The sequence below is a fragment of the Corapipo altera genome, unplaced genomic scaffold, assembly GCF_003945725.1.
Source record: "Corapipo altera isolate COAL_440 unplaced genomic scaffold, ASM394572v1 56, whole genome shotgun sequence".
NCBI classification, from domain to species: domain Eukaryota; kingdom Metazoa; phylum Chordata; class Aves; order Passeriformes; family Pipridae; genus Corapipo; species Corapipo altera.
The window spans coordinates 11,614,908-11,641,507 of record NW_020884896.1 but is presented as its reverse complement, the minus strand read 5'-3'; the positions used below and the strand labels follow the sequence as shown (position 1 = coordinate 11,641,507).

Below are 26,600 nucleotides of genomic sequence, written 5' to 3'. Positions count from 1 at the left end.
TAATTTGGTGAAATGAATAATACAGAAGATTAAGTTGGAATCAAATCAATCTTCATAGATTTCATTTTTTCAAGAGTAATTACTACATCCAAAGAGTAATTACTACAGCCATTTCTTTTGTACTTCATCAGTTTGATAACACATAGAGAATGTGACTTGCAAGAAAGCACAAATATCATATTAAACAGCATAATGGACTGGACAAATCAAAATATTGTTCCACTTAAAAAAAAAAGAGCAAAACACCAGCATAAAACACTTTCATAAAGGAGGATAAAAAAGTAGTGATATGAGAAAATCAGGAAGTCACACTTAGATTCTGGGACTCACACTCTTGATTCATGAGTGCACATTCTACAAATAAACGTAGACAAATAAGTAATATTATCCTCCAAAATGAGGAGGGAGTTCTGTTTCATTAAAAATTAAAACCAAACGTAAACTGAAGTGAGAACAAAATCAATAGCTCACATCATCAGATGCCTACCAGAAGCTATGGAATACATAATACAGGGATACAGTAAAAAAATTCAACTGTTCTGCAAAGGTTTTATTCACACACTCGATGAAACCTGCAGCAAATAACCCATATATGTTCCATGTACTTAATTTACTCATTACTTTTGCATTAAAGCAAACACATTGCACTGATATCTATATGGAATGCAATAAAGAGCCATTAACTAGCCCTATAGAAAGGATCATGTCTCAGCCTCTTCTACCACTGTAGGCAGTTGATAAACGCCTGCCAAAAATAGATACAGGCAATATCCACAGGCTATTCTCACCAGGATCATGCACGAGTCCATTTCCCAGACTGCTCCATTTCCCATTTTTTAGCTCCCAGGACAAGTGACTGTGCTTTTTTGGTCCAAATATGAGCTGTGTGTTTGTATTTAAAGCCTATGCATAAAATATGGATGTGAAAATCAGGGAAGGGGAAAAACTACTTGTGGTAAAAACAGCAGTGGCAATAAACAAGATAAGAAACAGATTATGGATTCATCAAATTCCCTTACATTTATAGCCTTCACAATCTTATAGGGAAGTTTTTCCATAAGTGCACAGCTCAAACGGTTGGAACCATTCTACAGACTGAAAGTTGACATCTTTTCTTATCTTAAACAGTTTTCTTCCAAACTATATTCTTATCATATATTTATAAACAACAATCTTTTCTGCTCTCAGCCACTCTCTTGAGATATTAAATATACCACATCCTTTTATTATCTCCAAAAGTCTTCTCAGACTTCAGTCAGCCTTAATACCACTTGCCATGCAGAGTCTTCTTTGAGTTTGTCTTCCTGAAATGTGTGTTGCCAAAATACTACAAAAATATCCAGGGCCTCGAGAATGACACCAATGCTTCTTCCTTCTTTTCATTAGGACTATATAAGCCATTTCTACATCCACATGCCACTCCTGACTCACACACAAGCCACTGTCATTTCCTTCAGTTTGAAGGAGAAAATTCCTATCATTTCCTAAGTGTAGAACTTGCACCTTGTTCCGTTAAACATTATCTCATGAAAACTGTCGTTCTCAATCATCTCATTCTCCCTGAATGACAGTCCAGCCTCTTCCCCACCTGTTATTGGCAAAGTTTTGTGGTGTTCTTTTGTTACTGCTCACTTCTACTTTTGAATTTGGGTAACTGGGAATGATTTTTGTATTTTGACACTTGCACTGCATACTAGCAGGCTCTGGTGCTTCAGAAGTAAACCTTTTTTAGCACTATCACACTAAGACTGCCTTCTATCCCATGAAATCAAGCACAAAGAGCTGGGACATTTTCACTGCACTGTTGTCTATCAAAACACAATTTCTCCATAACATGATGCAGAAGTATTCCATATCCTTTTATTGCCAGGATTCATTTAATGTAGTTATTCAATTAATCTAAATGAGAGATCTATATCCCTCAGGATTTTCCTCCTACTCCGCAAGACTGCTCATGCTAGACTGTGGGTAGGGTATTTCTCCATGTGAAACAGGCAAATACTGATGCAGTTATTCTGAACAAGCCATTATTATAGTGTCAAAGGCAGGAAACTTTTAATCTATACTCTGATGGGAAATGCTTAGGAAGAGGCAGGAAGGGGGCAGGCAACTTGTCAGAAGATATCCAGCAAAAATCCACACAACTCAGCTATCACAGCCCCAACCTGTGTGTATTAATCTGCCACAATCCATCTCCCAAGAGGCTGTTTCTTGACACTCTGCTTCCGTGGTGTGAACTTCCTGTGTTTCCAAATTGCTTTCCAGCTTGTGGCAACTCTCCCTTTCGCAGTTGCCTGAGCATCACCATCTGACTACCCCAACCTTTCAGAGCTCCAACTACCTTGGCTTCTCCACTCCCTGATTTTCAATTCAGACTCATTGTGGAGGCAGTGTATTTTCCAAAGCATCATCAATTCCAGACCTTTTTAGGAACCTCAAGTGTTACTTGTGGGGAAATATTTTGGTTTTGGGGGGGGGCGGGGGGGGTTGGTCGGTTTTTGTTTGTTTGTTTGAGGTTTGTTTTTAGTTATGTTTAATTCCAGCAACACATTTTATTAGTCCTATGTAGATATTATCTATGAAAAATATGTAAACACTCAGAGGTAATAACACTAGGGTCTGTGTTCAACTCACTTTTGTAATACCAAAATGCACCAACCCTTGTAATTCATTTAGCAATATATTTGCTATTCATAATATAAAATAGTATTAGGTACATATTTTAAAATTGATCATTTTAGCTACTATGCTTTGCCCCACAAACCAAAAACTTTAGACAATTATGGAACAAAAGTATGAACACTTTATAAGTAACTTGAAGGTGTTTGGGATTAAAAATTCATATTATCTGGACTTGAAAGAAATGTTGTGATATTTAGAACTCAAATGAGAATACAATACAATACACACCTATATCATATGCAAGAAAGTCAGCAGAAAAACACTTTGCACCATTGCTCAGGGAAGTATCATTATGAGTGTTTCCACCGAAAATGAGCATAGCTCCATTGATTAAGACAGCTGAATGAAGGTATCTTGCAAAACCACTCTCTTTCAAAATAGTCCTACAAAATATAAGAACAAATTAACAAATATTAACATGTGAAAAATTGTACTGAACATCAAGAAAATTTATAGATTAAAAAATACAAAACACAAGGAAAATACTAAACCAAAGCTATTATTCAGTAAACATGATAAAATTTATTCATACTGTTTCTAGGATTATGAATTTTCTCATGGTACAACAAATATATTTATCATTCATTTAAAATGTCCTGTTTTTTTAATTAAAAAACAGGTTTTTGAATAATGTGTCTGAAATAAATTTTATCATGTTTACATTCTTCAGACATGATTAATGATATGCTAAACTTTAGTAAAAAGTGAACTCATTCATATTATTAATTCCTACTTGTATATACCCTTAGACATGTTGTTCTTTTGCCCAAGAACTGCAATAAAGAATTCTTTAAAAGGCTAAAAGTATCTTTAGACTATCCTAAGCATAGTAAAAGGATAAACTTTTTTTTTAATTACTTGAACACTCAGACCTGGAAAAGAAATGGTAGAAGTCATTCTAGGTATGATAAAAAACACTTGCACTGCTTCACAAACTTATTCAGGGTGGTAAACTCAAACATACAAAATTTCTGCACTGAAAAAAAAGTAGTCCACACACATTGAGTCTTTGATGACTCTTCATTCACTTTAGCCTGCATCTGTGTGGTCTGCTTTGTGCCACAGCAATAACATGGTCCCAACAGCAGCCAAGAGCTATCAATGCTACAGTTTAAAAGTGGCAGATGTGGGGTTAGTAGAAAGAACGGAACACAAACTTGATTCAATCACAGCAAATAAATCTTACCAAGGAAGAAAGTAACCATTTGTGGGTTTTGCCAGTTAAGAAAACCAGCTGCAGACATGTTTGTGAAGAGCGGATTAGATCACCGGTACAAAATATTTTTTACATTCACCTAATAACGTTTCACTTGTCTCAATAATCTAAGATTTCAAGTTTAGACTCTCACTTTCATTTATGCTACTGCACACTGCTCACATCTACAATTAAACTGTTTTGTCATTTGTTTCCTGTAACACTCAACACTCTTTCCTTCTGATTAAATAATGCTGTCCTCTTGAATCACATCCATAATATTTTTTCAATATTTTTACATCATCATCATGTTTAGGAGAGAGTGTCTAAAGTACATCTCATTGTTTTGATATAATACATAAATCGATCAATAAACTTGAAATATTTAAGCGATAAAAGATTGTATACTTGAACAAGTTCAAAACAAGGCATTAAACCTAAATTCTCATATTGTTATTTAAATAAATTCCCCCCCTAGCTCCAGAAAGTAACATCAAAAGAAATGTCAAAGACTAAATGAAAATAAATGAGCTTTCTTATTGCTTAAAAATGTGACAATTCCACTAGAATATCTACCCATGTGCTTCTGGTTTTAGTCCTTCTTACTTTTGTTCTATTAAACAACTTGCATTTTTCTTGTGTATCTCTGATTAACATACTTTGAAAACAGAGCACCCCATAAGTGTGTTTTTCTGACCAGGAATTGATAGAGAATACTTATGGTACCTATTCAAATATGTGAGATTTGGGTTCTACTCATCAGTTAGCAACATAGAACATTTGGAATGACAAGGAAATAGAACAAGACATTTTTTTTAAGTTATTTTCTACTGGTACTGGAGGAATACTGCTGCTACGACTTGAAAGAATTATAATATACTAAGAACATGTTACCTTATCCATTCAGATTAAGAACTCCTTTCTGTCTTGTGTTTTACCAGTTTTCTACAGCCCCTATTGCCTAATTTACACTAATTGCTATACACTAGGCTCTGCCTTGATTATCCTGCCTTGCAGCTGTCTACAAATAGTTGTTTTGATCACTAAAGGCCTAAAGAGACATACACTGTTCTGGGGAAAACTGAAGACTCTCCTCACTGCACTGCATATATCACCAACCTCCATAGGATTTTTTGAGGGCTACTCACTTTTCTATGTGTGACCCAACTACATTTCCCCAGTCCTGGTCCCTACATTGCATAAGGTGTGTGTGTGGGGCGGGATGTCTCTTAATTTTTGCATATTGTTTGCTAAGTTTCATCCCTCTTGGTAACAGCAACTTTTCCTCCAGAATCAGCAGAACTGGAAGTTTGTTAATTTGGCCATGATTTTCACTATTCATTAGCATCGCTAATGAAGGCAATCTTGAGAACTCTCCAACACCTATCAACCTCATGCAAATTCTGCAAGGTCTCAGCAGGCTGAGTTCATTATTTATGCACATCTACGTGTATCTGCAAACATCAGTCCACATTAACTGTGCCAATGCCAAGCGTTGCACACACCAGCATGATTCCATAATGGTAATGGAAACACCCAGGAGCTAGCAGGTGTTTCCACTGTTTCAGGCCATTATCTTAGTCCACGTTGTCCCCCAGTTGCCAGCTGCAGCAGCAGGCAAGTAATGCAAAGCAACGAAGGTATTAGAAACACTGTAATTCCCCATCATGTATTAGAAACACAATTCACACTCGGAATTAAAATATTGCCACCTCACATTCCAAGAAACATAAAGCTTGTTCAATTGATATTAAGAAATGGAAGCCTATATGCCACTGAATAAAACAAAAAACCAGCTCTGTATAACAAAACTTAGTGAAGCATATGAACCTCCGCCAGAGAACAGAACAAGAGCACGAGAAAAACGGTGAGGACAAGCAAATGCAAGTTTGAGAAATTCCATGTACATGGGCACGAGAATGCCTTAGTTCCAACTCTTTTCATACTGCACCCCCCCCAGTGGCACATTCAGTCTCAGTTACCTCTCTGAGGGCTTTGAATACTGATTATAAGATGTCACAGATACAGTAAACAAAGGCTTAAAGATTTTATTACTATGTGTCATTACCCTATCCTCTTGAGTCAGCTTTCCATCCCATGGTACAATTCACTTCCAGTGTAATGCTCATGAAACTAATAAAAGACTTCAGTTCTCTACAAGCTGCAGAGAATGCCACATTAGGACAGAGTAGATCGAAGCATTCGTTATTAGTTCTTATATGAATAATGCATAAAAATATTCCTATTATTATTATTATATTGTTGAACAGACCATCAAAGGATACAATATCACTTTGTTCCAAAAATAGAGTATAAGAAAGCATTAAAATTCCAGTGATTTAAAAATACATTAAAAGGCACAAAAAAATTCTTGTAATAGTGTTTCCATGTGCCATGAGTTAATGATATTCAAAATCAAGAGCCTCAGCGAAATCAAACCCACATGTTTCCAACATCTGAGAGCAAGCCTTGTGTGCTTAAAGTTAAGCCATTAGTGTTCAACACAAATATTAAATCGCAAGAAAAAAATGTTCTGAAAAACCATTCTTGATCTCAAATGTCCTCTAGGGTAAGAAAAAACACTTAAGGTCCCTTTCTATACAAAACATATAAGCAGCCTTCATAAGTTACAATAAACTTGAGGGACGAGGAACTGATAAAAATAGAAGCATCAAGAACATTAATAACTAAGGATTCCTACACAATACTGGAAGTTTTTTTTCTTATTTCTGGTAGTTTTGTGAAAAATAACCTTCCACAGTTCTTAAGGTTTTCCATTTACTTATATAACAGCCATACATTAGCAGTTTATTCATACCATAAGAAAACAGTACTCGTGTACTGTTTTTCTTAGTGGTTATGTCTGGATAGAAGAACCTTTTCTCACTTTGTAGAACATGCACAAAGCTTCCTCCCTGCCATTCTTTCGATGTATCGCTCCGTTAATCCATTGACTAAAGTCTAGTCCCTCACCACAATTCTTCCACTTTGTTGCAGAGTATGTGCTGTTCTGCAACATGCAAAGGATATGGAGGCACCTACATGACTTTACTAGAACCTTACCCTACCCTACTGTACGACTGTGTTTTCTCTTTCAGTAACCTATAACTTAAGTTTCCTACATTATAAATCCAACTTACCATGTCCGCGTATTAACTTCATATCTGTAAAGGTCATCCACCAATCCATATTTATTGCCAGGTAACGCTTTGTATCCACCATGAACATAAATAGATTTAGTCAGTTCATCATAGACACTTGTATGGCCGTATCCACCTTGCACAATTGCTCCTTTTGTTTCTGGTACAAGCCAAGAATTAGACCCTGAAACAGACAAAAAACACAGGTTTAAGGCTTACTACTGCTAACACACAATACTGGGAGTTTTAAGTATGTAAAGTCATTTCCACTATAATTCTAAAATACAGTCATAATTAGGTACTTGTTTTAAGAAGTAATTTTATACCAATGTATCAAAATATCTGCAATTGGATAATGCTGTTAATGACTATTATCTGCTATTCTTAATTAAACCACAAATACATTGTTGTTACAGCTGCCAGGCAGTATCTCATACTCTCTCACGTGCGACTTCAGCATTCACACAAAACAAACAAAAAGACTGAACTTTTCTGAAAATATGAAATTAGGAGTTATGATTAATTCTCACCAGAGATGGCTGATGAGAATTCAGTGCTCCAGCTACTTCAGGTGCATTCGGAACACCTGTGCTCAGTCATGGGGAATCTGGAGAAGCCTGACAGGCACTGAACTGCTGTGAGCCATGAGAAGCACGTAACATAAGGTAGCTCCAAGTATGCATGGGGGTAGGCAAACAATTTGGTAGTAACTGTAAAGTTATTGAGCTAAAATCCAGTTCCCAAATACTGTTTCTTAGTTATTTAACTGCAAATACACCTATTCGGTTGCTGATAACTCACAGAATAATCTGATAGTAGCTCATTAAACTGGCATTTAAATCCACATTTTACATTACATCTCTAATAACTGCAAAGAGACACCAAATAAACCCATGCACAATAGCTATTATGACTAAAGAATAAAACACAACTGGAAAAATATTTTACCCTAGCAAAAAAAAGACAGAGATGTTAAGTGAGTTCTTGCTGCCTGTAGCCCCAAAATGTCTTTTTTTCCCCACTTCATCTTCCCAGATGATGACATAAGTCACAAAAAGAGCAAGCCAGGAAGTATTTCCTGTAGAAAGCAGCCTATACAAAAGAGCCTATGATGATTAGGAGCCAGTTCCATGGATGTGAAATGGAAGAGATAATTCACAGCCTTTTAAGATTATGTCAGAAGAACAGCAAGTATGGACAAGGACATCCAAAATTGAGCAGTCTCCTAACTCAGCCTATATTGGCTGCCTTTATAAAGTTATTTATCCAAGGCTAGCACACAACACCATACATCTTGCTTCATCTGAAAGTTAGTTTTCCATTTCAATTTCTATCTGATATTATGTAGGTAGCTTACATTAACTCTTTTTCCTCTGGATTCTTCTGTTCAGTGAAGAGACTCATGTTTTTCAGTTATTATTGATGCAATCGTCCTTGCATTAAACGATTTCCAGGCACTGCCTCTATAAGTTACATTTTTTTCAGTAACAAGTGCTCATAGGAAGTTATCAAGTATAGATTATATGGAAGAATTGTGCTGATTTTTGTGTGTATGAATGCTGATATTTGTGTAATACACTATTTATATCTGACACAGTATATTTACGTGTACTGTAATGCAACTAGTATTTTATTCCAATCTCTGAACTGGATATTATCAATCTATTAAGAAGTGCAACTCTGAACACAAATATTAAATTTGTACCAATAAGACTCTATTTTACATACATATTACTTTGATAACAAAGAAATTTATTTGATACAATTTATGTAAGAGGGTTGGTGAGGAGTCAGCCTGCAGATACACCATCTATTACCAACACCATCTCAATGTATTTATTTAAATAATGATCAGTCCTAAAGATTGGCATATATGCTTTTCAGGAAAAAGAACTATTTCCCCACATAAATTTACACAATGATGTTGATAATTTGCATAATAAAATATTTTGCATTTATATCTGACTGGTTTGTACATTTATGTAGCATTATGATTTATGTAGTAATGGTCAGGCTTGATGATATTAGAGGTCTTTTCCATCCTAATTGAGTCTATGATTCTATGTAGCATTTAGAACACTACGACAGTAATAGTCACTTTGCATAACTTTATATGACTTGCACAGAAATATGAAGAGCTGTTCCTTCTTGCAAAATAAAAACTACCTAAGTTTGAGAGAAGAGGTTCAGCACCATCTCTCTGAAACAAAAGTTAAAACCAGTATTACAGTTTCTCCCTCAATTTCCCATTCTAAAATTTAGTTGAGTTGCCTGAATTCCAAATGTTGAAATGTATACCTACAGTATTGATCTTTCACACTTCAGCATCTTGAAAATTGCATCACTCAGACAAAAATACACTTCTGTCTCTATTTAAAGACATTACTATGCATATGATCTCTTTTTTTATCAAACTTATTGATATGAATCTTCACCTTATTTTCTAAACAAAAATTCAATTTTTATTGAAAGCATTTACATAACCTTTATCATACTCAAAGACATCCCACTCTTTCTATCATTATACCATGAGAAGTACTTGATTGATCAAATCAGTCATGTGAAACTCTGCAATTTCAACAGTTTAAAAAGTCAAGCACAGAAAGACCTCCATGAATGAACAAGCCAGAAATAAGGAAAGAGGAGACCACGTAGGACTCCATTATTTTTTTCTTTCCAGATTTAAATTTTAAGTCTAAGAGTGTAAAAATAAGGTCAAATTAATTTTGAAAATAATCATAAAAATAATACGGGTATGCAGAAGTACTACATAATAGAATACAAGCCTCTCCTTTTCAGTTGTAATTTGACATTTTTCATCAATACCTGAGCAATTTCCAGAGAATTCTACCACATAAAGTTTCTATTTAAGTGCTTAGGAAAATCACTATGATAACTTCAGATAATTAGATCTCAGATACCAAAACACTAGACAAGAGTTATAGGCTGCAAAACTCTGGTCACTTTGTCCAACAGAATCCCAAACTTCAAGTCCAGCTTTAACATGACTCTTTCCAGAAGACTGAACAACTGACAGAAAAAGAGAAAACAGGCATCTACAAAAACATGTAAACAGAAAAAAGGAAGTACAGCTCTGAGAGAGAAGGTAAACTCATTGATTGAATGAAGCTGGGGGTAAGACACTGTTCCAAAATTCTGACAGACACAGCAAGTGAAACTCCTGGCCCAGTAGCAAACATTTTAACAAAGCTGGTTAGATATTGCCAAAGAACAGCAACCATAGTGTTGACAGTGAAGACTAGAGGGAGGAGAGGCAAGATCTAAACTATTACAGACCTTAATCTCACCTCAATAATACACAAAGGTTTAGAACAAAGGGTTTGGTTTTGTTCTGCTTTTTAAAAGGATAAATAAAAAACGTTGAAATAGTGGGAAACTGTTTCATTGGACAATGTAAATGTGCCAAATCATTTACACCATCTTTAGCTAAAAAAATTACCAAGAGAAGGAAGAGTAGCTGTTCTCTGTATCTGGGATTTGGCCACTGAAAAACAAACAGCAATGAACTATGTTGAGAGGTGCTGAGACTTAGCACCAGGCAGACTTCTTAAGGAACAGAACTGGTGCATTGTATGACACTGACAGAAACTTAAGGAGCACTAACTGCATAAATTTAGATTCTATTGATTCACAGAAGCAGCAGAAAAACATGTAGAATGAACTGTAAGATCTTGGCTACCAGAAAAAGAAGGATCAAAATTCCACAATATCTTAAAAGTATTACACACGGGGATTAGCAACGTGAACTTCTATAAATTGGAAGCTCATCAACTGATAATGACTGACAAGAATAAGTAGGAGCACTGCTTCATCAGAGAAAGTCTATGAGCCAGTAATGACTTTCTCAAGGATGCAGTACAAATGTCATTTTACTATATACCAACTAAGGTATTCCTAATAATGTAGAATTAGGCACTAGCAAAATCTCACCTAGAATATCTCACAGGTTTTTCTAATCATCCGTGTTCAAGAGAGATGAACTCCTTGTGGAAAAGGTACAGAGATCTATTAGAATGACAGTGGAATAGATGAGGTTGCCTTAATTAGACTTGCAGAAGGGAGGATTTGTATCTATAAATATAATTCAAAGACAATTCCAGGGACATGAGCTGCTTACATTAAACAAGTGAATATAAAACAGGCCACTGATACAGGTGGGCTATGAATTAGAATATGCCTAGTCACTAAAATTATAACCAATTTTCCAATGACATTGTGCTTGCAAGAAGTTAATCACATCCAAAGGTGTAACACCATTCTATCATCAAAGAATGCAAAACAAATGATATAAGAAATAAAGGTGCTTTTTTTTCCCCAGTTCATTTCTTTGTATAAAACAGATTAGGATTGCCAAATCAAGGAAGCTCCAAATTTGAGCAATAGTAATTTTATAATTTAAAACAGAAACACTGAAATCACATTTTGAGATAAAGTTGTTTCTGAAAAAAAAGGTTGAAAAAAATTATATGCAGTAATAAACCCTGTAAAAATCCAAGGAAAGGTAGATACACTGGCCTGATCTGTCCTTACCACAATACAACCTTCAAACAGATCAGGTAAAAAGCACAAAATATCCAAGAAGCACCATAGTGTGCCATCTTCATTTCATTGCATTGAAAAATTTTAAATTTTTTCAAGCAACCACGAAATTTAAGCTAATTTACAAAAAAGAGGACACATTACATCACAGGGCCAGTTTTTTTACATTATTTCAAATAAACACTTTTAATCCAAAGCAGTCTATAATCTACTTCTGAAGTCATAAAAAAAATCAGTCTAAAAAACAAAGTGATATTCTACTAATCCAAAGAAATCTCTGTCTTGTAAAGAAACAAAATAAAATCACAGAAGACTTATTCAGAAGTTTCTTAATATATAAGGAGCTTTTATAAATCTCTGCTAAAGCAAAACACTGTTATTGTATTCACCTTGAGACTCACATTGAGACTCTTAGAAGGTTTATGAGGTATTGCAAACCTAAAGGGAAATAAATTCTCCTGGGGAGTAACCCGGAAAAGCTTTATGGTTCAAGTTAGTAAAATCATTCACATAATTGCCATACCAGGATTTATTGGTTTCACGAAAATCATAAGTCCAGGTACAGCAAGAAAGGACAACAGGAAGCCCTTTTGTTCGTGCAGCATCCACCATACATTCAGAGCAGAAATAAATTCACTTGCTTTTGCGTGGTGAAAATCCACCTACAAATCATGTCCAATTTACACCAGAATTTACTTCACTTTGATAGAAATTACTTTCTTTCCTATCAGACAACGTCAGAGAAATTTTCAGACCACATACACCTTCGATTGACACGTTTTGTTAACAAAAACAAAGTACCTACGTGAGAAGCCTGGGAATCTACAAACACTTTGCAACTTCTTTAGATGCTTCTTAACCCAGACTCCATGAAAGTCAGAGTCACAGTAACTAAAGTAGGCTTTAGCACTAGAATTCCACGTAAATTCCATGTATCAAGTTCATCTAAAGAACTGGATCACTAGAGGTTTTAGTTCATACGCACCAAAAGCTGCCTCTTTCTGTGTCACTCTTTATTTCAGTGGGCATTTGGTAAATGCTTGACAATAGCCTTCATTAGGACTAAAAGCCATAACTGATAACATTTAGAAAGAACAGAGCACTACAATTTGAAATTTAAGGTATCATATGTTTTTAAAGCAAGCAGAGAGAGAGAACATTGGGTTCTTATTTTTCTTTCAATAACATCACAAGCCCTTATTTATATAATTTTTTTTCCTATTCAGGTGAGTTCACAGCAATACTTCTATCACTCCTTATGTCTTTTAAGTTTGGATTCAGAACTGCTGAAGTATCCCCAGAAAATAGTCAGTCTTAGTTCAAACCACCATCTGGAATTTTACGGTTAAAAATATTCCTACACCTGAAAAACTGTAGATAAATGCTACAGTCAATACAGAATTCAGGAAAATTTACCAAAATATTCATTTAACTTAGACAGGAGGGAAAGGAGGAAGATGCAATGAGGTAAAACGAAACATGAGAATTATCCACAGCAGAAGTGGTTCAGTTACAGCACACAGATCACGATCTGCAAAGCCCTGCATGCCCCAATAATCAATCCTTCATCAGATGAGTAGATTCACTGAAATCAATGGGTTTCCACATTAATACCCTATATTGTTACAAGTTCCCTTTATATTTGATGTAAGTGAATCACATTAACTAACTAAATTTCTCACTAGTATATTATGAAAACAATCTCAAAAAGGAGACACAAAATTTTGAGAATAACTGAGAACCATAATAACAGAGAGAAGTGCTTTCTCTTACTCAAAGCTTGTCACCACGGTAGGAAAGGTTTGGGGGGTTATTCTTTGTGTTATATATGCTTAGTTATTGTCTGTTTTATTAATCCTCCACAAACAGAGTTGTAACATTAAAAAAAAATTAAAATAGGAACAAGTTGTCCATTTAAACCATAAGGTCATCAATAAAATCACCCAGGCAGAAAACTTTATACTACAAATCATGTTCCCTTCTTCATAGTTAAACTAACCACAGTAATAAATGAGAATAAAATTGGTACTTCTACTCCATACTAAATAAGCAGCAGTTGAAGAAGCAAATAATTTTAAGTTCCAACAGACATTACAGTGTATGAGTTTGCAGAAAACTAGAACAACACATTGTTGTCTTCAAGAGGAAAAAAAAATCATCTTTGGTAGGTTAAAAAACCAACTCTCTGAAATTAAGGTTTTCCAAAAAATGGTCTTTAATGGACTTTTAATGGTTTTTTAATTTCAAAAAATTGTCTTTAAAATCTTAGAATATTGTTGAGAACATAATTCTAACACCAGAGTTTTATAGTAGTTTTTATGCAGTTAAATCGAAATTTTTCAGTGTGGATAAAGCACATCATGGTGCTCTTCCTCTTATTACAATTCACTTTTATCATTTTTCAACATTGTTATAAAATTTCAACACTGCCACCAGAAATAATGCCAGGGAGAATAAGAACCTTATGAGTTCTGAAGGGACTTTGCCAACCTATAAATCTGCTTAAACAGCGTCTATGTACATATGCATACATGAAAAAAAATTTAAATGAAACAATTAGATTTTAAAGCATTATAATTGTTTTTAAGTATTACTCTGAAATTCTGTATTATACATTCTGTGATTGTATAAATAACTGAAGGACTCAGATTAATTCAATAGAAAAAAGAATCAAAAAATTAGGAGAGGATTATAATTTGAATTAATGGGCATATAAATATTCCTAAAAACTTTTCAGGTGTAGAGTCTCAAGTTATTCCATTGAAATAATACATTAGATGTATCATATATATGATAAAAAGATTTCTCTTGGTTTATTTAACTCTAGCATTTAAGATCACCCCTAGGAACAGCTTCTGGTTTGCAAGGGGAAACCCAGACAGACATGGCATGTTATTTACAGAAAACTAGGGTTCCTTTGCAATTATTTCCTCTAACAGCAACATGTATACACTTTGGAGAGAACCCTTTATACAATGATGAACTAAGTTCATCATGATATTAAAAAAGAAAAAATCAGAATGAAAATACAGCAACATTACAGAGCCTCCAAAACAACTAAATTATTGTTGGTTTTGCTCTTCTACTCTGGGGTAAAAACAGTAAGTCTGTGTTTAAAAACATCACAAAAATAACCACTGCATGGAATTTCTGGTTTCAGTTTTTATCCCCTTTGGAGTACTACGACCATGTACAAAATAATACATAGAAAAAGTCACGGTGCTCCAAACATGTATGAAATGCTATTGCTGAACAAGAAATCTGCTCTACATGATTTGAAGGAAAAAAAGATGAGGTTTTATTTATTTTGCAAAATACATACTTTTCTTTCTGAAAATAGGAGTGATATTGACTTGAAAAATAGTACTTTTTTTATCAGTATATGATAAAAATTATTTGACTTACTGATGTAGTATTCTTGCACAATGCTTGTGTAACCATAAATGGAAGAATATCCAAAAATTATAATCATAACCACATCTCTGCTGTCCAGTTCTACTATGTGTGCTGAATGACCTTCCACAGCATATTGCTGGCCATGTACAAGTACTGCAGGAGTTCTGGAGCTCCATGTTTGACTGTGTATGTTGAAAATCCACAGTTCATCAGTAACATTGCCATTATTTGTTTCAATTTTGCCTCCATACATGTAGATGTCTTCCTGTAAAAATTGGAAGGGAGAGAGGAGAAAGCACATAATGGATTACAGAAAGATAACATCTGAACTGCATACTCCTGTGCTGTGCAATATTTCATAACTGAGCTATCTGATTTAAACCTTCACATTTAATCTTACATTAACCAGCTCGATATCAGACACTAATCCCAAACAATGATATTTAAACTAAGCCAACAATGATAAGGAGTCTATTTCTCTGAAAAATAAACCCAGTCATGAAAATGACACCAAAATGAATCTCAAACAGATTACTCCAACCAGAAAACCTTTAATTACATGCCTCTTCTAATTCATACTGCAGCACTCTATTTTGAAAAAAGCTAAACAGAAAGGTTATTATATTGTTTTCTTAAGGAATCATTCATAGAATTAAAATGTGATTTTCCACACACTCAGTCTGTGGGGATTTCCATTAGCACATTTTCTCTCAACAGCAAAGTAACTAAGTCTGAGAAAACTCACAGTCATCAGAACCCAAAGAAAAGGGACAATGTGTGTATGGAATCATAGAATGGTCTGGGTTGCAAGAGGCCTTAAAGATCACCTCATTACAAGCTCCCTGCCATGGGCAGAGACATCTTCCACAAGCCTCGTCCAACCTGGCCTTGAACACTTCCAGGGATGAGGCATCCACAGGTTCTCTGGGTAACCTGTGCCAGGGCCTCACCACCCTCACAGGGAAGAATTTCTTACTAATATCTAAACAAAACCTGCCCTCAGACAGTTTGAAGCTATTCCCCCTTGTCCTGTTACTCCATGCCCTTGTCAAAGTTCCCTCTCCAGCTTTCTTGGAGCCCTTTTAGGTAGAGGAAGGTGTTATAAGGTCTCCCTTCTCTTCTCCAAGTCAGTAGCCCCAGACCTCTGATCCCCTCAGTGGCCCTCTGGATTCACTCCAACAGGATCATGTGCTTCTTATGTTGGGGGCCCCAGAGCTGGACACAGTGCTCCAAGTGGGTCTCACAAGAGAATAGAGGGGCAGAATCACATTCCTCAACCTGCTGGTCAGGCTGTTTTTGACGCAGCCCAGGATGCAGTTGGCACTCCTCTTGAACACGTTTGCTAAAATCAAATCCCATAGGGGAGTTACTTTGAGTTCTTTTCAAGGGATGCAAAACAGATTTTCCAGCCATCACAAACCACGTACCTCAAACAGCAATGCCATCTGTTCTGATAAGTAATGAATGATTTACTTAAATATTGACTGAAAGCAAATCCTACTAAATGTCACTTCATCTAGAGTTGCAAACCAAGGTATCCAAAGTCAGAGAGCAAATTCTAGCATATTGGCTTCACAGACTTGCTCAAGGAGAGTTTATAATGCACAGAAAAAAAAAACTGCCTCTGGTTCTGAGAATGACCCTTAGTCTTTGCTAGGACATACCAGAACCAAATCCCATTTGCATGGTGTTTGTACAGTTGGCAGTTGTCTTCTGCATACTACCATACAGTTTACATTAAATTCAGTCTTACCAGGTTTAAATTTAAAAAATAAATCCTTTTCTTTAAAAAAGGAAGCTGCAGGTTTAGCACATTTGGCTTGGCATGAAATACTGAGCCTCAGATAAAGAGGCTGAAAGACAAAGAAACTATCTAAGAATTTTGTATCAATCATGTAGAAATTTCAGACTTATGGTACAAGGAACTGATGATAGGATCTAAAAAGAAATGTAAACTGCATATTATTATCATCACGTACATCAAGAAAGATGAACTCTTGATTGTTGATAAACAGGTAGGCATGTCAAATATAGGTATCAGCAGAAGACAGTTTATTTAGTTCAGCAAAACAAAGGCTTGAGAGGGTTATAATGTTGTTCCATATGCCTGTGGTTGATAAGTAACAGAGTCCAGAACAGTATGCAAAGCTTCCTCATAACTCAGAAAGATTAGTCAGCAAATGACTGACCAAACTGTCTGATTGTCAAGAGTACACTTGAAATTTCTGCAAGATTTTGAACTTGTTTCTTTTTTATTTGAGGCAGGTGAACATTTCTCTATTTAGAATTTAAATCATTCCTATACAGGGGAACTCTGTGCTATCAATTAGTTTGGGCTGGTGGTGTTTGAACAAAAGATGCTCACATCCTTCAGTAGGAATTTGTAGTAGAATTAGAAAGATACAGATCCGAACCCATTCCTTTCCTGTGAGTTAAAACATTTCAAAGAGCTTGGTAAAGACCTACAAAAGCTGAAGGAGGTTGTGCACTGATCCAAAGGAATGGCTTGAACAAATATTCTTCTTGAAAGGATCCTCTATGGCTCATTCATTACACTTCCACATAGACCTCAAAAGTCAAATCAGCATTACTAAAATAATAGACTTCTTATTTTTGAATGGAGATAACTAACTACAGCCAAAAGAGGGAGCTAATTAAGGAGTTTCTGGTACTGTATAATAGTATTTGAAAAAAAAAAAAAAAAGTATTTCTGACACTGAGGAAAGACACTTACCAAAAAAAAAAAAAGGTGATCTAAAGAGCTGCATAAACTTTGAAACAATTACTTGGACTGCTGACAATAAGAAACACCTCCTCACAGTTCTGCTTAAATGATTCAAAGTTCAAATAAAAGAACACTTCTGCGAGGAGAATCTTTGTAAGTCAGACAGCAGGTCCCATACACAGCAATATTCACAGAGAAAGAGACAACTGCTTTATCAACCACAAAACATTTAACTAAGCTTTGCTAAAGGCTATTTATGAAATTAAGAAGCTCCTAATGCTGCAGAAAAACACTATAAAAGTTAGTGATGATCAGCTGAACATGAAAAAATAGACTGAGAGATTGAATTCAGTAGAAGAAATACTGAAGTAAAATTAAAAATGTTACAAGCATAGGCAGGATAACACCCAATATCACAGGCACATAAAGATAGGTGTTTATTTGGAAAGCGTAATCAAGAAGGAACTGTAGAAAGAATACAAGTGCAAATGGTCTTAAGCGGCCTAAAGATTGTGATAGAAAAGAAATTCCCTTATAAACTTATACTATCTTTATAAATTACATAAAAACTAGGTATAAATCAATATATACAATAAAGATGAGGCTTTCGGGAAGATACAATACACAAGATACAGAGTTTAAAGAGTGCTAGTACACAAACACTCCTGACCTTTAAATTAATTAAGTGTAGTAGACATTTGTTTATATTAAAATACCACATCACAACAGGACTACAAAGTAAAATAAAAGCAACAACAAAAATAGAATTGAGAGTCTTTGGGAAATTAGTGCAGGAGAAGTGTGAGGAATCTGGCCCAGAGGAAAGATCTTAAAAATTGTACTCCTCAGCCTGGAGGAGAGAGAAAATCAAAAGGCAGACTTGGCCAAGGAAGAGATAAAACACTAGGCAGATAAGCACCAAGAAGATACAAGGTCTCCAACACATTCATATTTTAAATTTTTGACACCACGTGTCAGAAGCAACACCTTCAATCACAGTGGCAGATAGCAAAGTTTAGCATTTACTCAATAAATTAACCTTGGTCATTTTAGACATATTATTTCACATACATAAAATTATCTAAGAAATGGCAAAAACCTTTAAAGACAATGAGGGTTTAAAATGAAAATCTCATATAAATTTTACCATATGTAAATCAAAGTATATAAAGTTACACTTGAGAGTTCCTGCTCAGTAGGGAATTCCAGCAAAAATGACAAATATCTTCCTATAAACTGAGCAGGCAGACAGCTCCCTCAATCATGACATTCCAACCTACAGATCACTTCAGTTGGTTTCTTGGTAGCTGTTCAGGTGCAAGCCAACAAAACCAGCAGTGTAGCTCCTGTTAGCTTCAATGCAACCAAAACTTTCCAATAAATGTTTCTATTTTCTCAAATCATGTTTTTCCCCCAAGAAAACTACTTCAGTGGAAACTTTTGATGAACTATAGTGATAGAGAAAGATGACAAAAGGTATATGATCTGTAAATATTTGACTGTGCATTGTGGGCAGAGAGGATGGCAGCTGAAGGTAGGAACGATAAGATAAAAGGCAGGATTTCAACAAAACAGTTAAATCACATTTCCCAAGAGAAGAAAATATACATTTGATCTAGTATTTTTCTTACAGGGTAATGACTGACATACACATTTTGACCAGCCAAAGTAAGACCAAGAGAATAACTCAAATACAGGAGAAAAAGTAAACTGTCACAATTTGAATCCTGCTGGAGGAATCAATACAATTTACAGCAGTGAAATTCCTCCTAACTTCTTCACCTTATTGATACCATTATCTTCTTTGTTAAATAACCAAATAATTAAAATAAAATTAAATGCCTGGAGGGAGAGGGTAAAAAAGAGGAAGCCAGCCTCTTCAGAGTGGTTTCCAGTAAACTGACCAGAGGTGATGGGCACAGTTTGGATTACAAGAAATTCAATTTACATGTAAGAATAAACATTTCTCTTTTTTTCAGTGAGGATGGTCAAGACTGGAACTGCTTGCTCTGAGGTCCTGTGGAATTGAATGCCCTTGGAGATATTCAAAACCCAACTGGAGCATGTCTGGAACAAGCTGCTGTAGTTGACCCTGCTTTGAGCAGAGAGGTTGGTTAAGATAGTCTCCAGAGGTTCTTTCCAACCTCAACTAATCCTTGTGAGTTTGTGAAAAACAAATTTCTAATACAGGCCCACCTCTAGAGAGCCTCTTCCCTACTTAATTTTCTGTTACAACCTATAACAAAAATAAGCCATTCGATGATCATGAACAATATCCAAATTATAAAAGTAAAAATAGTTTCCTTCTAAAAAAAAAAAAAAAAACAAAACAAAAAAGCACACACACAAAAAACCTACAAACAAAAACCTCCCAAACAAAAAAACCAAACCAAACCCACCAACCAAGCAAACAAAAAATCCCCCCAAAACACAAAACCCCACCTTGAAAAGTTTCTTACTTAGTGCGACTAAACAGATGACACAGGAAAAAATATAGAGTTCTGGTAAATCTGGTAAAATGACAATCAGCTTAGCAGTCTGAACTCTATAATTTGAGGGCAAAACTCTTTTAGAAGCCCAGGAGAGAAGAAAATCTTACAGTGTGCATTCCTCCTTAGTTACAGTAATGAAGAAATTGAGGCTCTACATGAAAGCATTGATTTCTGTAAATTAATAGATCTTTCAAATCCAAAAATAAATCTCCCTTTAAATGAGTAACCATTCATTAATATGGCAACTTTTGCATTTGAAATTTCATAAAAACTGAAAAAGTAACCCCCAGAATTTCCACAAAATAGGTAAATGGATATTTATTTTTAATAGAGGTAAAAATATAAAAATTTGCAAAAATGACCTGTGATCCAGTATATTTTGTTGCAGCTGTTTCATGTTCCTGACTTCTAAGACCATGTACTTGCAACTGCTGAAACAATCATGCCCAAACACTATCACTCAGTTTTTGCATAATAGCTTTAACAAGTCTTCAAATCCCTTGACAGAGATATTTTTGTCTCATTTTACATTGAGAAAAAAAATGAAACAGGGTAAGAAGGATAGTCAAAAAGATCACCAAAAGAGCAAGTAAGAGCACTCACTCGTCTGTCCCAGACAACAGACTATCCAGCAGACCACAGGAACTCTTCTATATCCTTCATGCTGAAGCCTGAACAGATGGCCAAAATCATTATTTCCTTTGACCTTGGACAGGTTGTCTTCCCTACACCATATTTCAGTGTTAATATTGATTTTATATTCCATATAAATGCAGTAATTCAAGACTTCTAAAACTTCTTATATTTTTATTCCTTAGACTTCACAATTTTTCACTTTTCCTAAAAGAACAATACTTATCAACTGCTCTGACTGTACCTGGGAATTACACACTGTTATGCAAATTCTGCCTGCATTCCAAAAGAACCTTATCTGGTAGTTACCACTGGAAGAAAAAAAAGTATAAAGAAAATGCAACAAAAGGGTAATTTATAATCCATTTCTAATGAATTGGAAGCAAGTCAATCACGTTAAAATAACCACATCATTTTCATTTTGTATTTCTTAACTGTATCATGGTTACATGGAAATTAGTTTTCTGCCGTAATTCTTATATAAATCCAACCTGTTCTTGAGGAATTGGCCAAAGAAATGCTACTCACAAACCACATGAACAGTCATTCTCTCTTTTCTTGAAATAAGATTATCAATCTTTTTTCTCCCATAGACTGTATCCATGCATTACTATATAAACTAACTTTATACAAATTAACAGGACTAAAATTCATCAAAACTTCTTCTCTATACTTTCACCTGGAATTTCTAAAAGTTTAGTCAAATCTTTACATCATTAAGAAATGTCTCAATTCTTTTTTCCAAGCAAAATATAAGTCACAAAAAATGTCATCTGGCAATAATTCATCCATCACAATCCTCTTTTCTTCATTCAACATGTATCAACTCATTAGGACTGTCTAATACTCTTCCTTTCCCCATACTGTTAGCTCCTTGAATATGGCAACAATATCAAGAACATTCTATGCATTATATCAAAAGAAAAAGATTAATTACATTTCTACTCAATCCAATAATCCTCCCATTAGATCAGAACTGACAGACTGGAGGACAGTCTTCACTTAACTTTTCCTCCTGCAGCCTGATTTATTATTCTTAGTTTATTGTGAAACTATATCTTCGCTGAATAAGGAACTGATTAAGTTACATGAGAAGCGTATTATAACCTAAGTTCCCAGCAGGACCAAATTCAAGTTCAAGACAGTACATACTGCAGCAATTTGTATGTCAGGAGGTTAGCTTAATCGAGAGTGCTGCCACATTATGTCTTCATTATTTGCAGTTTTCCACATGGTTGCTGGATATAGTTAAAGGTATTAATTAAGCTGACGATACTTGGATTTCACTTTCAAACCAATTGGAATAAAATCTTGAAACAACAAATGAAAAATATTGCACTTCTACATATAGAACCAATCACTTGATGAATTAGGTCCGGTTAATCGAAGGGAACACTGAATAGGCTTTTATCCAGACTACATGCAAAAGTGTATGACAGCTCATCTTACCTATTTCTAATACTTTTGAGCTCTGCAAATCAGAACTAGAAAGCAAGTTGTGCATAAGATGTAATTAAAAGTATTGAAACAATAAAACTAGGTAAATCAGTGGTACAAATATCTACTAATAAAACAGGTAGAAAATAATTTTAAATTCCTAGTGTTGCTCAAATTATACTATAATAGCCAACAAAAATAGGCATTAAAAGAATAACAATAAAACAATTGGTGAAAGATTTTATCTCACTCACATTAAAAGAGGAAAAGTTTTTGCTCTTTTTTGCTTTGTTAATGCTAGCTTTTGATAAGACTAATAAAAAATATCACAAGATATGTAGACTCAACATCAATACCAATTATTTGGAAAAGGAATAAAAATAATACCCTTTTTAAAGAAAGTTTTAATAGTGGAAGTAACATTGATAAAACTCCAAGGAGGTTAATTTAATTCAACTATGTATAAAATGACTTGCATACTGTAAAATCTCTTTATTATCACTATTACATCAGCCTGTCTGCTTCATTTCTATTGCCAGTCTCGAAGGAAACAAATCTCAATGCCCAGTCATCCTTCCATTGTCTTGGGGCTATTAGGAAAAGTTTAATTATGAGACCAACTTCTGTGACAAAACCACAAACTCACTACTGAGTAAATTCCCAGCAGTGACCATATACACACCTTGTAGGGAACTCCCTTTCTACTCAATTCCAGTGATTTTGCAATTTACTCTCTAACTCCCTACCTAGTCACTGTTTAGCAAAGCTGTGTGTGCCTACTTCAAAACCCTCACATTTCCTTCAGTATCTTTACAATCCTATTTCTTACATTAATTATTTTGAAGTATGTTGATATTTTCAGTACCAAGGTGCCTGGACCTATATACAATTTCTGAGATACAGTAGAACCAATTGCTAACAAATAATTAGCACCTTTCCAATAACCAGACTGAAGAGGCACCGAAGGTAATACTAAGAGTTTAGTTGGTCTCAAAGCAAGAGCACTTTTATACTCTCTCCTCTACAAATGCAAAAAAAGCCTTAGTCACTTATTAATAACTATACATCAGTGGAAGTCTTCTGATCTTTTTTCTTCAGAATAAAGAAGAACAGTACTTCAATGTTAACTAAAGAAGCTTTCTGAGAGAAATAGGCACAGTAACTTATTTCATTCTCCACAGAGTCAATCACATGGTTTCAGTTTTTACCTTGCACCACAATCAGGCAATGCTAGCTCTGCACTCTCACTCCAGTCTAGCACTAGGCTTTGAAATCTCAGGAGCTCAAGTCAAAAACTTAATCTAATTTCTTCTCTGTAGATACTTTTTTTCTCTCAACCATAAAGGAAACGTTACACAATTATTAATATGCAGCTCAAAACACAGCTCAAAGCTGCCATCTTTAGGTATTATGTTCTACTACTCTTCATTGTAAACTATTTTTCTGGTTTTTTCAAGAGACTGAAGATCTAAAAGGAAAAACATCAAAAGTTTATCCTAGTAAGCGAATTCAAGAACTTATTGCAGGAGGATATATTTCTTCTACTTGCATGGTCAGCTTCTTTTGGCCCATGTAATTTTTGACATTTGACATAATCATTAAAGTCAGTATATTAGTTAATTATTTCATATATGTTCTTTATTAGTGAATACTGATCGCTAATTAACATGTGTCTTCAACAACAAGTAACATCTTCTTCGTTACACACTTGCTTGTAGCTTTCATTATTATTGGCAAGAGTTGCATTTCCTCACTGAGATCCAAAGAAATTTCTGAATTAACATAAGTCTATTATATTTAATATTTTCTGGTAAAAGTATTTCTAAAATGGTTACCCTTTAGTCTGGAATGTCTCAAGAAAATATTACCACTGTCAAATAAAAAGGTGAAATGATATTTTAAGCCTTTCTTCTGATCTGCTAAATGATACATTACTCACATGTTTCCCAACTAAAAGGTCTACATTCTACAAGAAGTGTAGATAACCAAAGACACCAGTCAAAAAGATCTGAGCTTTCAAAGAATAGGTAATGCATTAGTAATGAATCAGGGAACGGATGAGAAGAAAAGCAATTTTTGAGTTGATGTTGGGGCATCCACAAAATCTAGTTCTAATTGCTACTGAAAACACCTCTACAATATTAAACATGCCATGTACAGATTCAACATCTCTGGAAGAACAACAGATGCCAGGAAAACAAAACAAAATATCCACCCACACCTTCTATTCTGCTTGACTTCACAGAAAACACTATACAAAAGGAAGACCCAAACATAAAAAGAAACCAAAATGTACAACTAGAAGGATAAAATCTTTAATGACAATATGAAGACATTTCAAGGACATCTGCTCAGATCACATGAATGCTTCCTATTTAAAGAAAAATCCACAAAATTTCCCATTACAAATAACAAAATAAAGCTCAACAAAATAAATCCTTAGCAGAAGGATAATGGAGACTTAGAAAGGCTTTTCAAAATACAGGTTCAAAACTCCAGCAGACTAAAACAAACACACATAAAGGCAAGGCATGAAACAGCTTAATGAGCTACCTGCAAAATTTATATCTAAAGTACTAATATATCATTTTTCAAATGCATTAGCAATACAGCCAACTTTGTGGTGCCAACAGACAGTCTGAAGGAGTATTCTGAGAAGATAAAGCCATAGCAATAAAGTGAGGTTAACTTTTCCATGTGAGTCCTTCATGGCAGACTTCACAGGTATTTCCATAGCAAAAATCAAAAATACAAGGTTAAAGCAGTGGGGGAAAAAAAGGCAAAAAAAGTCACCAGTTCTGAAGGAATTTAAGAACAAAACAGCTGACCTCTGTCTGTAGCATGTAAATTCCTGCTTAAAAACACGTCCATACTAGAAGACTGATAAGGAAGAGGCAGAAAGGCCAGAATTCAGTGAATAAAGCAAGTAAATTGAGGAAAATGCTATGAACTTCTGAAAAGGGAAACTATATCTTGCAAATCATTGGCTTTTCCTGAAGGAATAAAAGGTCCACTTGACACATTTATCTAAAATTTCCAATGGATGCTTCATAACATTCCTCATGCCCTAAAGAAACTAAGATGCCCTGGGACAAGCAAGGCAGATAACACCAGGCTAAATAAGTCAATAAAGTTTGGGAGGGAAAAAGTAGTTACTTCTTAAATGAATAAAGGTCATTAGTGGTGTCCCACAGAGATCTACAATTGGGATTTATTTGTTCAATATACTGAAAAACAAGTTGGCAGAGGTATGAGAGGAAAAATGGCAATGCTTTTTGACAATACTGTGTTACTCAAAATAGCTAAGGCAATGGTCAAAAGCAAAGAATTGCAGAAGAATCTCCTTATACTGAATGTGCAATACAAGAACAAAAAAAAAAGGGTAAATTAATGTTCATGTATGTAAGCATGAAAATATGCATATGTGAAAAAAACAATTTTAAGTCTTTACAGGGGATGGGTCAGGGATGGATTTTGAATTGACTAGAATGAGATCTTGCGGTTATAACTGACAGTTCTCTGAAAATACCAGTTCAAAGCCAACAGCAGATTTTCAAAAAGCTAAAATACCCTAAAGAATTACTAGAACAAATTAATAATTCAATGATGTCAATCTCTGAGGTAAGAATACACTAAAGACTGATTTCCCCTATCTCAGAAGGGATATAACAGAATTAGAAGAGGTAGAGGCAATGACACAATGTTATCCAAAGTATGAAATATCTCCCTTATAGAGGATTATTAAATATACAAGAAATTATCAGTTTGAAAAAGAAATTATAGAGAGAGGATGTGATGGACTTACAGAAAATCATGAGTAGTACAGAGAAAATAAAATGGAGATTAAAAAGTGGGGATTATCAAAATTAAACCATCTAGTATCAGAACTCAAAAGGTGGTATTTCTTGAAAAAATACACTGGAATTCTTAGGCACTGGATATCAATGCTAAAATAAATATGTGGTCCAAACATTTGGAAAAAAATAAACATATTTTTTTCAATAAAATACTATCTTATTTTAGGAAATCCCAGCTGCAAAATAGGACAGTATTCTGAGGAAGTTTCTATACGTTCCTGCCATTTTTCCTTATATTATTCCCTAGGCAATTGCTGTTACCCATTGTTCAAGACATGTTACCAGGCGAGATGAACACTCTGGTCTGACCTGATACAATCCTTTTTGTCCTTCCCTGCTGGGGGTGTCTTATGCAAACAAATGAAAGCTTGTGATACAAATTCTGTAGTTCTCTGTCACAGTTAACAAGTTTGTCATCATCTGTAGCTTGTCTCCATGATGGATACCTCAAGCATATGTTGTAGCCTTCTCTCCAGTCCTGTC

The 26,600-nt window shown here is 34.8% G+C and overlaps 1 protein-coding gene across 7 annotated transcripts in view; it reads right to left on the bottom strand.

Moving 5' to 3' along the window:
- ATRNL1 (attractin like 1) overlaps nucleotides 1-26,600 on the bottom strand; it is a 529,120-nt gene that overhangs the window by 385,737 nt on the left and 116,783 nt on the right. For all 7 annotated transcript variants that reach the window (XM_027647923.1, XM_027647924.1, XM_027647920.1 and 4 more), the window contains 3 exons: nucleotides 14,983-15,238; nucleotides 7,018-7,201; nucleotides 2,911-3,065 (listed from right to left, as the gene is read on the bottom strand). In XM_027647923.1, coding sequence (XP_027503724.1) covers nucleotides 2,911-3,065; nucleotides 7,018-7,201; nucleotides 14,983-15,238 — 595 coding nt within the window. The remainder of the gene's footprint in view (nucleotides 1-2,910; nucleotides 3,066-7,017; nucleotides 7,202-14,982; nucleotides 15,239-26,600) is intronic.